Here is a 17,641-nt window from a genome sequence, read left to right on the forward strand (position 1 = left end):
AGAATTTTCGAGTACACAATTCACATTCAGAAAACTAAAAACGTCATCCTACTGACGAGTACACATGGCACTTTAAGACAATCCTTAACCAACATCATCATTACTGAGGAGTACACATTACACCTTCAGAGAAGCCGAAACGAGCGTCATCTTTACTGGGGAGTACATATGACACCTTTAGAGAAGCCTAAGTTAACATCATCATATTGAAGAATAAACATGGCACCATTAGGGAAGCCGAAACCAACGTCATCAGCCTAAGGAGTTCACATAGCACTCTGAGAGAAGCCGATACCAAAGTTTTCATACTGAGGAGTACACATGACACCTTCAGAGAAGCCGAAACCAACGTCTATATACTGACGAATATACATTGCACCTTCAGGAATGTCTAAACTGACGTCATCAGACTGGGGACAACATGTACATAATATTTAGGAGCCAGCAACATGTGTTTGAGCAGCTTTTTTTTTTGGCAAGTACGTACATTTTATTCGATCGAATATTCGAACGGTTCAGCTATTGATTGATAGATGAATGCATATTTATTTGCGTTCCATCTCTGTGTCTCTCTGTGATTCATAATGAAGGGCTTTGAACTAAGTTATCACTTTATTTTTCCGACGCAGTCTCTTTTTACCCTTTGCCTTAAAGACGCTCTTTCATGAAAACACAAGTCACCTGATCGCAATTCTGTTTCCCGATTGGCCAAATACTGATAACTTACTGGCGTTCGAAAAAAATGTATCGAAAATTAAAATTGCGTGCCATGTGTTATTTCCTGAAAGAAATATAGAAAATTATAAAGAACTACGTCGTCTCTCTTTATTTTTTATTAAAGATAATACTTGTTTTTATTGTAAGTTATTGAACTCTTTCTCTATTTTCCCTACTTGGTATAATTTGTCATGTTCTTGCAAATGAAATCCATTATGTTCTGCGGTTTAACTTAATTAAATAAAACACCTTGCGCCAACCAATTGTCTTCCTGGGGCTTCGATTATATAACCAACAATAAAAAGTAAAAACTGATTTAAAAACAATTTTATTTATGGCAAGGGTATAATATATACAACAAATATTCGGACAATACAACAAGCCTTGTGATGAAAAATGTACTCGCTTAACAATAGATTCATACACAATAATGTTAAATTCTGTTCACTCATAGTAACGCGATTAATTAATTAATTTCATTTTACCAAAGAGTACCAAATTTCGTGGTTTTGCGAAAAAACTTGTTCGTGGAATATAAAATTCGCGATATGAGAATACATTGTTGTTAGTAATCTTATTTATCTTAGTAATCTTATTTATCTTATTATCTTACAGGTAACCCCGAGAGTTGGTACTCACGAATGATAACGTTATAATACAATCTACTCATTGTTCTTGCATAAATTTATATTCTGGACTTTAGTTAGAGAAAAACTTCTTTGCAATGCTCTGAACAATGATAATTGTCTCTTTATTGTTTTGATAGAGGAAAATGTTTTGAAATACTGTAACAAACAGAATCATTACAAATAAAATACATTCTATATTTAGTAAAAACTGTTTACAAAAGGATAATATTGCGTATTCACATTAATTCGTATATCATGCTGTACAAAATTTCTGAAATAAAAAAAAACAAAGAAGAATATTTAATTAGAATTAGTTCGATGATTCTTTTTTGATGTGGGTTTTCCTTCCATGTAAATTAATGCTAAGATCACCATTTATTTCATTTTCCAATTGTATCAATATTCCAGTATATCATATTTATCAAAATGTCTTCATGTAATTACATGCTTACTCATTGTGTTTTTTTTTTTTTTTTTCAAATGACATTTTCTAAAATGAGTTGTTTATATTTCATTTAAGGATAGTATTACTTCACAATGGATGTAGTACATAAAATTAAACTGATGAATGATTTGAACAAAATGTAAATTCACGAACGATTGAATTATTCGGGTATTCTATTGTTAAAATAATATGTGAATTAATTATAAATTAGAAATAATATCATTTACTGACGCATGGGTATTGGACTACAAACAATGCAGTCTGTCAAACGACACTTTCGCGTTCAATGCGGTGCAGCCGATGTAATGAGCACGCGTTCTCCCGCGAGGTAGGATTTTCATTCCTTGCGGAAGTGTACATTAAATATGCCCCTCGACTACCATAGAGGCTAAACTAAAAAAAGTTAGGAAAATCATAGTTATTCAAATAAGGCCTTCAAAAATGATTAAATTATTTGAGAATGTCTAGTATAAATTTCTTAATTTTGTAAAACGACGAACTGATTTCATATACTATTAATTACTGGCATGCGCCGTTACACGTCGGTTACAGGGTAGGACAAAGCATAACACTCTCTTCGAAAGACCGATTTTAGAAAAGAGAATTCCAGAAAAAAGGGGGTTCCAGGATTTTTAACCTTGCTAAAGATAAGCGAAATTAACTGAGAATTCAAATAGGATGAATATTCCGATATCTGGAACATTCCCCCTTTCCCTTATATCTACAAATGAACCAGATACATGTAGAATATTCTGATGCATGTTTTAAGAAAGACAATTGGCTGTGAAAATTAATTTATATTATAAAATTAGCACATGGCGAGCCCCATGTTTTCCTTTTAGGAAAACAAGAATTGATATCTATTATAATTACATTTTAAAAGAAAATACAAACATTCATATCTAACAAACGCTTCCTTTTTCATAACAAGAAAATATTAAAAAAAGATCCAATTAATAAAAATTAAAAGCTCATTTTGGAATTTGTAGTTTATCCTTTACCAGGAAGTTATGGTACATATGTGTATCGGACCAGGGCGAAGTTGGAAGGCCAATTCAACGGTTGTATAAAAACGCAGGTAAGGATGTCCTCCATAGTTATATTGCCACTATTATTGCACACACACTAAATATATAAGTTTTCAGTCATTAGAAATCAGAATTACAGAAATACTGAACAAAAAGAATGAAGTTCCAACAATACAGCACCCTGTCTCTCTTATACTATATAAATTACGAAGAGCAGATGCCAGCCAAAATATTTTCTCGGAAATTACAAAGGAATGATTTCTGCACTCGATGCACAAATACAAATCGTTTCGTGTACGTCTTAAAACGATGTCTTATGGTGTCCAAGTGTTCGTCTCTAAAATTCTTATGTTATCAAACGCAGTCTTACTTTTCGTAAAATAAAATAAAAATCGTACAAACAAAGGAAAGAAATCTTCATTCGGTGCAATTTTTGCTTTACGTTGATGCTTACCTGTTGTAGGTTTTTCCCTTGACCATTTCTTTCTTACTATGACGTATTATTTGTAGTGGACAAATGACATGTGGTTGCGTGTACTGAAAAAGCCAATTCAACAACACTGTAAAAACCTATCTCTTTAATCCCAAGGGTGGGGAACTAACGTAATAGGAATTATAAAATCAATTCGCATCTAGCAAGTTATCCCACCATAATTAACCTATTGCCCTTCCTTGCCAGAGTACTATGTAACACCCACAAGTTTTCCCAAGACATTTAAATTATTCAAATCTGGATCGTCTAAATCCAACGTTAAAACATTAATGGGAAAAAACCTATTTTCCGTGATAATTATCACTCAATATACAAAAAATGTATACAAATGAATCATGTTTTTATAATTAGATACACTAAAACCGATCCAAACTAAATTATCAATAACTTATAATGTCTCTAGGCAAAGTCAATTGTATATGAATTTTTTTTTGAAATTGTGAAAAGAAAACACGGTACTGCCTAAAAAAGACAAAGAATTCGGTTTGAACAAGTGTATTATGGTTATATTTTTTTAAGATAAGGGAAACACAAGTAGACAATGATAGACATAGTCATAAGGGACTTGTTAATATTTAGGACAATGTTTCAGACGGTGAATGAAGTTGGTGGTTGTATGCTAATATGTACAACCTCAAATAGTCATCCTCTCAGACCTCGAAGAATTTAATCAAATAACCATTCTTTACAAGATCTACAGAGCTTATATTGTTATATCGACTTTAAAGTTTACTTGACTTGACTTTTGTCATGAAAATTTACGTTTAGTAATACGTTCTGTTTTACTAACGAACATTTTTTTCTGTACAGCACTACTACTGTGTGAGAGCAGCAAAAGACTAAGTATTCAATCAAAAAACAATCCACGATTTTAAACTGTAAAAGTTATTATAGCAATTTATAAGTAATGTGCATACTAGTATTTATCTAAATTTTATCTCCATTAACTGTTGTTAATTCAAAAATTTATACCATGTTGCTGCTTAGATGACCATCCAATTCAATATCGGTCAATAAGGTTTCAATTGATTTTAACTAAATATTCTATTGATAGCGTTTACATGAAATGATTGGAATAAGTTCAAAATATCTCACACTTCTTTGAACGATTTCACAAGTAGAACACTTATAGCACTATACTTAATATTTTTGCATGATTGACCATTCATCTCAAATAGTTTCAGTTGTTCAGCTTAACAAACACACACACACACACACACACACACACACACACACACACACATTTAAACATACGTACGTATACATGCATATACAACTTTTACATACATCTTTGACTTATATTGAGTATAACAACTGAATGTCACATAAATTACTTGGAAATAAGTTCATCTATATCAGGCCAAAATAGCCAATAGCACTATTTACTGAATTGGAAACTATAATTGCGTGTAAAGATACTATGAATATCCTATTTACATATCGACAGAATTAAGTAGCTGACCGTATTTGATTGTGATGGAAGAAAAACAGGCAATCCAAAAAAAAATAGATACGTGTCTCAGAAAGTGAACAAAACCTAATGTCTCAGTATGTTTAACTACATGTACACGTCTATGTGCATAAAATGTATTGATTCATCTGGCTTTTAAGTGTTGCTGGTACCTCAAAACGATTTTATTAATTTATTAATTTCAAAAAGTGGATTCCCTTTTCATAAAACATGTCCACTGGCTCTAGATTATATTTGCACGTTATATTTTTGCACTTTAATTTATATTTGAATAGAATTTGTCCACGGACTTTCCCTTATTTGTACCATCCACATTGCCAATTATCAATCTGCATTTAATAAAGAGAAAGTGGGGCTAATTCAAAACATTGTATCCTGAAGAAAGACAGGGCTACTTAAAACCAGTTCCAATGACACTAAAATGCCTTGAAATTATGACCGTCTTGCGTTTTTAACTGAGTAAAAAAATGGAAATGAATAGTAGTACTTGTAATGTACAGTGCATGATGTTGGATTGCCTGTTCGAAAAAAATATATATATACTTTAGGTACAAACACTATGTCTTATGGAAGTCAAATCTCAAAAGTCGTAAAAATGTTCTTTTGAATTGTTGATTGGCAAAAGCGTAACAGAACGGGTTGACGGGACTATTTAAGTAACATAACCAGTATGTGAAACTATAGAGTATAACATTTACACAGTCAGCTTTGCCACAAACACCGATGATGAACACCATCACATGATAGGGTGTCCAACAAAGCACATAAGCACCTAAGATGAAGCTTATTGTTCGTAAAGCTTTCCGTGCTCGATTCTCTGACTTTGACTTTCTATTGTCTGCTTTCTGCTTTTCGCGTTCTCTTTGTTTTTGTTTCGCTCGTATTGACTTGACAAGAGCATGAAAGGGACTCCCAAACTTGTGTGTCTTTTCACTGGTTTCTTCGGCGGTGAGTTTTTGTCCCATGCTTTGTTGTTTTACAAGACCTACGACATTGTTCCAGGTTTTGCCGTTAGCAGGCAACGGTTTTAAAGAATTTGTATTTGCCATTACTGTAATGTTTGTACCAGGTTGCTCGTGCTCCTCGTGCATGTCAACACCACTATCTAACATAGAAACGCACGTGGATAGCTCTTCCGGTATGGGAATGGGAAGATACTTGTCCTTACGTTTTTTCCACACCGGGGAGCTTCTATCGTCATCTGTGGAGGAAGCATATTCAATAATAGGTTCAGATAACAGTCGTATATTTTCGGCCGACTGTAATGATTTCAAACTCTCTTCATCTATGTATTTACATCCACACAAAATATCGTTCTCCAAGAGTGCATCGGTGGACTTCGGGGTGTTTTCCATGTGCATCACAGCGTTATGATAGTTATTAATTTCTTCCGAATGCTTTTCTACCGAATCACTCTTTTCTTTATCATCATCCGACGATGTTGGCGCAGTAATCGATAGAGCTATTTTAGAAACCTGGTTGAACGATTGACCCAACATTCCCTTTAACGATGGCCGATATGTAGTGTCGGTTTGGACAGCACTATTTACAAAGCAAGTTTGTTCATCGTCTATATCTTCGTGTCTGTGTTTATTCTTATGAGATTTATGATTTCCACAAGCACCTTGGCTACTGCTATTTTCATCGTCTGATGCAAAAGCCGGAGAGCTTGATCGGTCCTCCTCTGGATGTTTCGTAAAGCTTGTTGTGTCTATATGTTTTGGATTTTGGTTGTCTACTTCATTTGCAGTATCATTTATGGTTGGTACTGTTAATGTTTTGTTGTTCTTTTTAGATTTATTTTTATCCTTTGATAAACCCATTGCAGTAGTCATTCGTTTTTGTTTAGCCTCTGACTTTTTCTGCAACGAGAGTGCCACATTGTATATACCTGCATATAGCCCAATCATAACGGCAAGAGTGGTCCAATAGTAACCTATAGTCAACAGAAATGTAAACAAAGGATCACTCATAAACTGCACTTCACATGTGTCCGGATCAACAGTCCGTTTTCCTACGAAATATTGCCATCCTATAATGGAAACGAAAAACACAACAGAAGGAATAATCCATGTAAATGCTACCATTATCACGACTTTCCTCTCAGTCCGCCAGTTTCTATATTTAGCCGGTATTTTTACAGAAAAAAATCTATCTACAGTTATGAAAAATACGGTATATTGCGACGCTAAACAAACAGTCCAATCTAAAGAAAGCCACAGGTCGCATAACATCTCTCCCAATGGCCAATATCCTAGCAACAAATATAAGGTAAAACAAGGCATAGAAAATGTACCAATCAAAAGATCGGAAACCGCTAAAGATGCTATAAAATAATTCGTTGGTTGTCGTATATTTCGTTCTAAAGCAAACGACAATAGCACAAGGATATTCCCGCCAATTGTAACGATAATCACAATGGCGGCCATTAATCCTAGAAGAACTGTCAACCATAGTGCATAGGGAGGGGAGTAGTTAGGTGTTCCTGATGTGTCAGTTAAATTTGTACATGTATTATTAACGATACTTCCGTTACACGTGCAGTTGTCAACAACAACCAAACCGACATCACAGATTGCATCCATTGCCAGTAATACCACTTCCGATGATATGTTTGCTATTGCCATAGTGACGCCACCTTTAGGTTCTAGGTCATCCTTTGCCCTGAAAAAGAATTAGAATTTTAATTTTGAAGATTTAAATTCTTCTTCATCTCTTTATGGAGTTGTGCATACATTTATCTTAAGTACTCATAAGAACAGAGTTGAGTTTTTGTAAATTTTGTTCAGGTACAGTAGTGGAAATTTATTATATCGCTGTGCAAAAGACATTATCTAATATGCAATAGACTCCTCAAAACCGGCATTATTAGTTGAAAATCTTGTAATTTACTTTGTGTTACAGCAAACCCGTTATTATGAAATAAAAACTCATGAACAAGGGTCATTTCGTATAATGCTTAACAGAAGTCCATCAGCGCGTCCTTGTCATTACAATCATAATTTTTTATTCTTTTTTTCTATCAAGCTGCTTTCAGGTGATTAATCAGTGATGATTGTTGTGTGACTTCTTGGCATTTCAAAGTTCAAACTTAAAATTTGCTCCAAGATATACACATTCAACGTTTGCGTATTATTGTATAAACGGATGGTTCTTTATGATGGATACATTTTCTCTTTTTTATTCATTTGTTTTGAATTTCACCTGTGAAATCAACACCCAACAAACTGTTGTATCCGACAATGTTTTTGGTTTACTGGGTTAAACAGATTTCGTTATGTTTAGTTTTTTTTTTCAAATGCAGTTTTAGAATTCAAAATATACTAAAACAAAGAATTTTCTCTCTTTCTGGTTTAAGTCTACTAGCCTTTCAACAATGAATATTGTAATGAAAAATCCTATTCCTTTTTTATTCGCCCGAAAAGTCACAAAACTTAAAAAAAAACAAAAAACAAAAAACAAAAATAAACAAACAAACAAACAAAATTACGTCTGAGAATATTCTTAAATTTCATTTTAACTCTAATCAAAGTTTTTAAAATAAATCACTTCACAAACAGTTCATAATTTTCTCAGAATTATTTTTCAAGTTTTGTGATGCTAGAGCCCGACCTTTTTATCTAAATACAAATTGATTTTTAACCCGAAATTAGGACGAAAAGACTGAGGGATTGAAAACGTTATGTCATAACACCTTCGCTAAAATTACATAAAAATATACATATACTTCTAAAAGGGGTCTACAACTGTTCAAAATATTATTTCCGACTTAAAATGTAAAAAAAAATAAAAATGCTGAATTTGGTATATTTATGAAACAAGACTTTCTTACCATGAAATTATAGTATTTTATATATATAGTATGAGTTTCTTTGCGCATGCACATGAATTCAGAACGCAAACCCATATAAAAGCTAATGAAATGTCAATTAGGAACTTTCACATATTTTTGTCTGGGTTGTTAACCTTACAAGTTTAGAACATAGACCTCTGAATCCTATTATCTCAATTATATTTTTCTCTGTCAAATGGAAGATGTCACAAAGAACGAAATGAAGAAGCATAAACATATTACACTCTGTAATAGGTTAACAAACGCAACTAGCGTTGAAACAGGTTTAATTCGACACACATTGTGATCGACCCAAATTATGTGAATTAAGTTATTTGAATACAAATATGAGTGAACTCATAAGTTTAGATCAGTAAGGACATGGAAGATATGGATCTAGATAGCAATGTACTCAAACATAGGCGCCGCAAAATATCAGGAATACTTTGACGTTGAGCACGATGTTGCGTTAAATGTATCCTCCTAAATGTATCCAATAAAAGTAATAAGAAGGTTAAGGAAGCGGAGAAATATTTGACTGGTTGCATAGTTATATGTAGTGAACAAAAATACTCCCAAAACCTTCGTAACAACTGTTGTTGCTCAGTATTACCATAAATATGAGTTTCTAAACGATCTATGGATTTCCATGAATTTGACAAAATATTTTCTTTTTGGTATGTTTTTAAGAAAACCTCTAAGGTTTCTCTTGAATGATATAGTAAAGAATTCAAGAGCGATTGTAATTGGTTGCACCTTTTGAGTAATAACACAATCATATGAATTCAAGCTACTAAAATAAGCGAAAAATAATCATGTTTTGAGTGTATATTAAACTCATGTTAAAAACTGCATGAAATCTTAAGAGCAAAATAAACATGGCGGTGTCGTGTAGCTTAGGTTGTTTTTTGGCCTTTGAATTAGTTTAACATATTACATCTATATCAATCTTGCTAATATAATAAAGCACAAGCTTTCACTTATTCATTAGCAAACAAATATTTTCCTGCTAAATTATCCATTTTGTGTGCCTAACGCACATAAATGAATATTACATGACCATGTTTTAACCAATAAGAATATCTTATTTTTCTGTGATAGGAAATAACGATAACTATTTCACGTATCCTACAAAAACTATATATTTTTTGTTAATACAGGTTTAACTGTAATAAGTCGTTAACAGCAACATTGTACTACATTGTACGGAATTATATAAATACTACATGTAGTGATGTTTTGTACGGAATTACATAGCTACTACATGTAGTCCTATTTTGTGCAGGATTACATAGCTACTACATGTAGTCCTATTTTGTACAGGATTACATAGCTACTACATGTAGTCCTATTTTGTACAGGATTATATAGCTACTACATGTAGTCCTATTTTGTACAGGATTATATAGCTACTACATGTAGTCCTATTTTGTACAGGATTATATAGCTACCACATGTAGTCCTATTTTGTTCAGGATTACATAGCCACTACATGTAGCCCTATTTTGTACAGGATTACATAGCTACCACATGTAGCCCTATTTTGTACAGGATTACATAGCTACTACATGTAGCTCTATTTTGTACAGGATTACATAGCTACTACATGTAGCTCTATTTTGTTCACGATTACATAGCTACTACATGTAGCCCTATTTTGTTCAGGATTATATAGCTACTACATGTAGCTCTATTTTGTTCAAGATTACATAGCTACTACATGTAGCCCTATTTTGTTCAGGATTACATAGCCACTACATGTACATGGAATTATATATGCAGTTCCAAACCAGACATACTAATACCTACCGGTATTAAATTATCATGTTAACAAGTTTTTTTGTAATGATGTTACTAGATATGATATGGGCAAATTGAATTACCGATTTCCATTTACTTTGATCTAGGTACACAAATTGCCAATTATTTTACTTAACAAAGAATGATCGAAATAGACGATATCAGATTATATATATATATATATATATATATATATATATATATATATATATATATATATATATATATTTTGTGTGGGGGGGGGTTGAGAAGGGCGTATTCTCGATACATGTGTTGTAGGAGGCGAATGAATGTAGTTTTCTGATATGAAGGTAGTGAATAGATAAAGCGTTAATGTAAATCAAATTCAATAGACAAATGCGTAGATTGGAAAGACAGACTAACAGACTCACAGAAGACATATTTTAATTTCGCTACTTTGTTGGTAAAGAATAGAGAAAAATCTAAGAATTATTTAATGTTTATAGTTGCTGAACTTGGCACAAAGAACGTGTTACATGCAATGTAAGCGACTATCGTTTCGGTACAAAGTTCCAAAACATGTTTAGGACAGCTTTCGACTCCAATTAAATAAACATAGACAAAGCTTTGGAAAGTCAGGCAATGCTCTTATCAAGATAAGTTAAACAATTGATATTTGCTTTCAAGTGGTGGTCCCTGCGTAGAATGACAAGTATACAACTGAATTGCCATTTCAGTAATGCGCCGTATGATGTCTTTTTTCATTCCAGTCAAAGTACCTTGGGAAATTGGCAGATAAAATTGCATTAACTGTCCTCATTCCCAATCATGGTTGTTGACATTTGATAGACACAGTAGAATACCTCAGAGTACCAAGACATCGTATTACAATCTGTCCGAATTAACCGTTGAATTTCAATAAATATTACAATAATTTGTGTGTCCTTGTCCTTATGCATGAATGACACAGTAGAATAACTCAAGTATATTACAACTGGTCTGCATTAAGCAAGTAGTTTCAACTGACGTCTCCCAGGTGTAAAATAGGTCTGGCGGATAATTATGTAAGCATCATAAAACATGATTGAACGAGCTGGAATTTTTATGATCGGGGCAGTGGTTTTATTTTTTAATTCGTGATTTAGAGTTAAACACAAAGCGAAAAGTGGATACTTATTAATTTTGTGCATGTTGTGGTTTTTGCTAGTTAACTGTACATGCACGGAACGAAAATCAACCTTTAATCCGAACAAATTATATCTTCTATTTGTCTTGTTCTTTTTGGTCTTGGTAGGTCAGAAGCGAAAACAAGTTTTTTTTCAACATAATTGAAACTGGACAGCACAACCATAATTTTTTGCCTTATAAATTGATATTTGTTTCATAATATTTGTTTACTCCTGTTAAGAGTACATCGTTTAAAATATTTATAGAACCACAGAGAATGCGATAAACAATTGTGTTTAGTGAAACTTGAACAAATATTTGGACTTCGATCCTGGATATCTACAAATAGTTTGATCAAAGTTATTAAATTTGAACATGATTGTTACAAATCTTTTGTAAAAGTGATGAAATATATAAATAAAAAGCTTTGCACTTATAGAATTGCATGTCTCAAATTTCTTCTTTTTAGGAAGACCTGTATTCAAAGCTAAATGGATATAAAAGTAACACCCGTGTGAGGCTACTGCACAAAGTCCAGGAACTTAATATAATATCCCGTCTTCAGCTACCAACCTGGTTTGAAGTAGAAGCTAACCAAATATACAACCTACAGAAACCAACAACACCCGGTAACCTAAAATTAATTTCGATGGCATTTTAAAAGTAAAAAAATTACACTGGTAACGCTGACTGAAAAGCATTTGAAATACCCAGATCTTGAAATTAGGGTTTGCATAAACGACGAATGAGTTTATTTGGTAGAAACTTCTGACGTGAAATGAACAATTAGTTAAAGAGATAAGTATTGTAACTAACAGCAATACATACACATGGCTAATTGAAAGATTGTATGTACAAAAACTCATCAAAAGCCAAAAATGATATATGTAAATATAATATTTCTATAAAAATCGTAAATAGAACTTTTAAATGATTTTGCGTTAATTTCATTTTTTCTCCTAAAACACAAATACTTACAAAACCCAATTAAGCTATTTAAAGTTTTAAACCAATAGAACATGTAATTTGAGGAATAGTTTTTCGTTTCTTATACTAAAACCCGTACAAATATTGAAAAGAGGAATAAGTTAAGAAATTTGCAATTGGAAAACCATTGAATCTACGAGATATTTGGCCTCCGCAGTATAAATATTTTTAATGTCAAAAAAGACATCAAAAATAACAACGTCGTTTTTAAAACTATCTAAGGTGAGTAATTCTTCTATATCTTGTGGAGTCCGAGTTTCTCATTTGCTTTTGTTACTTTGTATGTATGATTTTAGTTACTTTATGTTCTTTGTTGTGTATGTCTGTTTTCCATGTCTGGTCTTTGTCCCAGGATTACATTCTTTTGATTACCGCTATAACCTTGGTTCCCTTGATTACTCTTTGAAAAGGAATGGTGTATCTTAACAAAATGGTTGATTTCAAAACATATTTTGAAAATAAATTCAGTTGAATTTACAGAGTACCTTAATGTTTAGTTTTGTTTTTTTTTTTTATTTGATTTGTTATGCTTTGAATTTGTTTTTAATTCTTGAACAAAAGAATCAATACAAGTGAATTATGCTACGAACAGCAGTAAAAAAAAATAAGGAAAAGATAAAAAAAAATCGTGTTCAAAAGTATCAAAGTGGCTGAATCTTCTTTGTTCAAAAGATGCGTCCATAGCACATTATCTTTATAAGTATTTAAACATTGAAAATTATGGCTTTTATATTATAAAACAACTCTTCAGAAACAAGATGAATGAGTTTCAAAATTTGATTTTTGTATGCAGAAACTGCAACCCATTATATTTTCCTTTGATGTGCAAAATATTAAAATCAGAAATCAATACACTTACTTTTAGAAAGTAAATAATTAATCCAAGTATCCGCTAAGGATCAATGTTTCAAAGATGGTCCAGATTAAAACACGAGATGTTCCGAGAATTGTTTACCAAACACGTCTCTAATCAGCAAGTACGACTTTACTGATGATCCAAATAGTGTTATAACAGTAGCATTAGAACTAACGAAATCGTTTCAAAACGTATGTAAAACCAAGAGCTGTAAGCACACTGCAGATTCCACCATATTTTCAACTAATCTCTTTAATAGTTATATTTTATAAATAGATGAAATTCCAAGAAGCGTTGTGACGCCACAGCGTTTGGATATGATATTAAATTTGATATAACATTAAAACAATTCTCACAAAAATCCGACGTATATGTGCATTTCGTGTTAAGATTAATGACTGTTTTTCCATTTCAAGTAAGCAAAAGCAGAATCCTTAGATATCACATTTTAGAGGACCGCAGATTTTAAATAAATGAAAAATGATAAGGAAAAAAAGATCCATAGTCAAGTTTATCACATATGGAACAGAAAAATAATTATTTCAAACGCGTCAATTCCATGACTGAGTGGTCGAATTCCATCACAAAATATTTTCCTCGGTTAAAAAATCCTTTTATACGATAAATACGATTATTTAATCAATCAACAGTTGCATTCTCTACCTCTCTCATCTTACGCAACTGATTTTCCAATAATTCAGAAATTGAACTCACTAGTATTTTATAAAATATAAAATCCGGAACGACAAGAAATCCAGACAGCTTGTTTCCGCATCTTCCAATTGAAGGTACGTTTTGTCTAAGCAAAACTTGTTTAAAATACAATTTTGAGCCAATTGATTTGCTTTCTGTATTGACAAGAAGAGAGCTATTGATGCCTCGGATTCACGGTTAACGGCTCGCTACATTAAACATCCGGCATCGGGATCGATGCAAGAGGATTCTAACAATTACTTTGCAATTTCAATATTATACAATTTTAGAATCGATATGGAAACGCTGTTTTAGTTTTTATGCTTATCTTACGAATTTTCTCCATTCCTATTAGGAATCCTTCTTGCCTCTTTATATCTTTGTTTTGTTCTATTTATTACCTTAAGAGTGGTTTTTATTTCCACTTGATGTTTAGTTTATGTCTTATATGCATTCGATGGTTTCAAAAGCTCTAGATATTCCAACTACTGGGCATTAAACAGTCACAGAATCATTCTCCTATTTATTTATTCAGTTATTCACGTCTATAAAAACCAATACAGTAAAACGTGTATAAACCGAAGCTTTTCAATGTATAGATAGTGTATAGGGGTATATTTGAGTTCATTGTTCTAAATTAATTACAAACCTAACAGGGAAACATTTTCAAAATACAAGTTGGTTTCAAGCATCTCTTATCCCGGTTTATTCGGAATACAGAATAGATTTTTCTCTATTTATTTTCAGATTTATTTAATATATATTCATACTATGAGTAACTCAGCTTTCAATTTATTTGGCCATGTGTTTGTTGGAATAATATAGTTCTGGAAGTTATACATTTAAAAAGCAGACATACACACCATTGCTACATCGATACATTTCTTAAAATACGCTCCCTAAGTTCGGATAAATCTAACCCTGACTTCCTGTTTTAAATGAGAATTCTTTACAAATCAATGTACTTAAATATCTTCCGTAATGTCTCCATATTCAACATTTCAAACATTTAGATTTACAAATAATTCGTTTTAAATGTAAATCATTTTAATTCAGTACTGATTATCCTACATGCACACAATACATGTAATATGCTTCCAAAATGGAGAATTCATGTTACATTATGCACATGTCAGTGCGGGCCGTCTGTTAGTTAATTAAATTATCTTAAAAATTATTCGAATTCATATGATTAGAAAATATATTTTGTAAGAACTTGTAAGAATTACATACATGCTACTACAATGAATTTTATTTTTGTATCTAGACACATTTATCTGGATAATAGAATTTTATATACTTCATAAGGAAGAAGATTCGAAAAACAACAGTTATTGTCCAATTCTAACATCCGCCGTTCGCTATAGACATATTTGTCTCAATTACCTTTTCTGAAATAAAGTTAGCTTTTTGAGAAAGAAATTTAATTCTAACACTTGACACCCATGTGTTTGACATAAAACTTTGAAACTTCACGATAAAAAGGACTAAACACATCCAAGTTTGAAAAATGAAGATTGACAGATATTGACAAGTAGCATCACCAGCACTGTCAACAAAGTGGTAGTAAACTATATTTCTACGATCGACAAGTCGCAGACATGGAAATCAACGTTGCATAATAATAATATATTTATCTTTAACTATATGTTTTACTTAAAGCAGTAGTCGTCGGTGGATCTTTTTTCCAAATGTCGTAAAAAGAAAGTGGTAAGCAAATTTCAGTCAAAATTTGCCAGAGTATGGAGAGCAGTAACTGCCTACTATTTCCGACACTTGGAATGTCCATTCCTAAATTTTTCTTTTTCTTTTTCTTTTTTTGTTTTGTTTTGTTTTGTTTTCTTTTCTTTTCTTTATGTTTAACGTTGAAAAGAAGATAAGAATACATGTACATTTAATTACTTCTATTTCAAAAGGCACCATCTGCTTGGTATAAAAATAACGGTGAAAAATAGATTTTCAGTTAAACTCTTTGTTGATACTGACAAAAACCATGATTTGTTTACACCTATATTAAAAGTTTTATGAAGGTACAACTGCCAATCAGCAGTTGCGACCGACTTTCCAAGACTCGAAATTGCCTAATTCGTGTAAATACGTTTTACTATCTTAAATTATTCACATGAAGACGGATATTTTTTCAACACAATCTAAGACCTCTATAGGTAGACATAATCGTTTTTTATAATCCATCTTCGTAAATTCCTACAAAACTCCGGCTTTGGAGCCATATAAAGCTGAAAAAAAAGAAGCCACGAGAGAAACACATCGGCGGATTTAATGTCGCATTCTATGAGATTACATTGAAATTCTAGCCACATTAAAGACATGCCAGTAACGATTATTTTCACATCTGTCATTGTCCCTGGAGATCATGATGACAGAGAAATTAGAACCCAACAATTTATGATATTTTTATCACCTCTTTCCAAAGTATTGTCGCTAAATCCTGTAAATACTTATGTAGTTGATACACGCCATTTGACTATTCCTCTCCTTTAGTACCGTGAACATGTCACTTGTAATTTTGTACATTGTTTGGTTATACGAACATTAGCTTATGAAAAAGACTGTCTATCAAATGATGGCGTAGAATAGCGATGGAATAAAATCACTTCTGGGTCAATAGTTTTTAATTGATTGATTGATTTATTTATTGTGGTTTAATGCATATGATAAAAAAAAACACAATGCTTGTTCTACAGACCGACACGCTGAGTCGGATTTTATTATGTTAGTCCGAGAACTATAAATCCGACTCGACCAGTGTGCTTTTACCGCGTGCTTAACGGATAAACATTGGATATTAAATGTGACTCGACCAGAAGCGAACCAAATATCTCCCGAGCAGAGTCCCGGAGACTAACACTGCGTTTTTGAGACAATGTGCATACACGTGAATGTGTCCAGCTTTCACAGCTTCAAACATGCCTGAATTTAATGAAAAAACTCAAATTACTAAAAAAAAAAAAAAAAATTCCAGGTATCATGATGATAAAATGACACTTATTCCACATACAACTGATATGTTGAAATTTTGACCTTTTGACTCGCTACATGACAATCTACAAACTGAAAGACAACGGCTAGAATTGATATTTCAATCTTTTCAACCATTCTTTTCATTGATAGTTTACAAATCGACAATTACGGAAAGAACTGACATTTCAACCTTTTGAAATACTCTGTTCCTTGACAGTGTAAAAATCGAAGAATAACTTCTAAATGATTCTTGATCAATATTTCAAGCCCCAACAGACACATCAAGGCCGCAGTAACACTTTATTAACAAATTTCCAATAACATACCAGCTTTTACAATCTTAACATGGGGCTGACATTTTGCAGTAATTGTTTGCCTTATCAATAGCTAAATGAGGAACAGAAACACAATTAAAAGTACGGAGATGTTAGATAAAAATTAAACCAGCGTGAGTTTCTGAAACAACTAGACTGTAAAAGTTCCTTTCGTTCAATCCGCACTTTCTAGACCACTGCATCAAAGCAGGGAAATTAGCAAGTACTATATGTGTATTTTCTTTTGCTTTTATCGAAAGTAGTTA

General features: G+C 32.4%; 1 protein-coding gene across 4 annotated transcripts in view; it reads right to left on the bottom strand.

The window, feature by feature from the left end:
* Positions 1 to 1,029: 1,029 nt before the first annotated feature.
* Positions 1,030 to 17,641, bottom strand: part of LOC148611076 (muscarinic acetylcholine receptor gar-2-like) — a 153,116-nt gene continuing 136,504 nt past the window's right edge. For 2 of the 4 annotated variants that reach the window (XM_088591187.1, XM_088591188.1), the window contains one exon: positions 1,030 to 7,447. In XM_088591187.1, the coding sequence (XP_088447313.1) occupies positions 5,341 to 7,410 (2,070 nt within the window). In that variant the 5' untranslated portion in view covers positions 7,411 to 7,447 and the 3' untranslated portion in view covers positions 1,030 to 5,340. Of the gene's footprint in view, positions 7,448 to 13,389; positions 14,249 to 17,641 lie in introns of those variants that run through there. The other 2 variants (XR_015924046.1, XM_088591189.1) reach the window with 2 other exon arrangements.

This window comes from Perna viridis, chromosome 7 (genome assembly GCF_037379345.1).
Source record: "Perna viridis isolate PV_CMFRI_1.1 ecotype Kerala chromosome 7, ASM3737934v1, whole genome shotgun sequence".
NCBI classification, from domain to species: domain Eukaryota; kingdom Metazoa; phylum Mollusca; class Bivalvia; order Mytilida; family Mytilidae; genus Perna; species Perna viridis.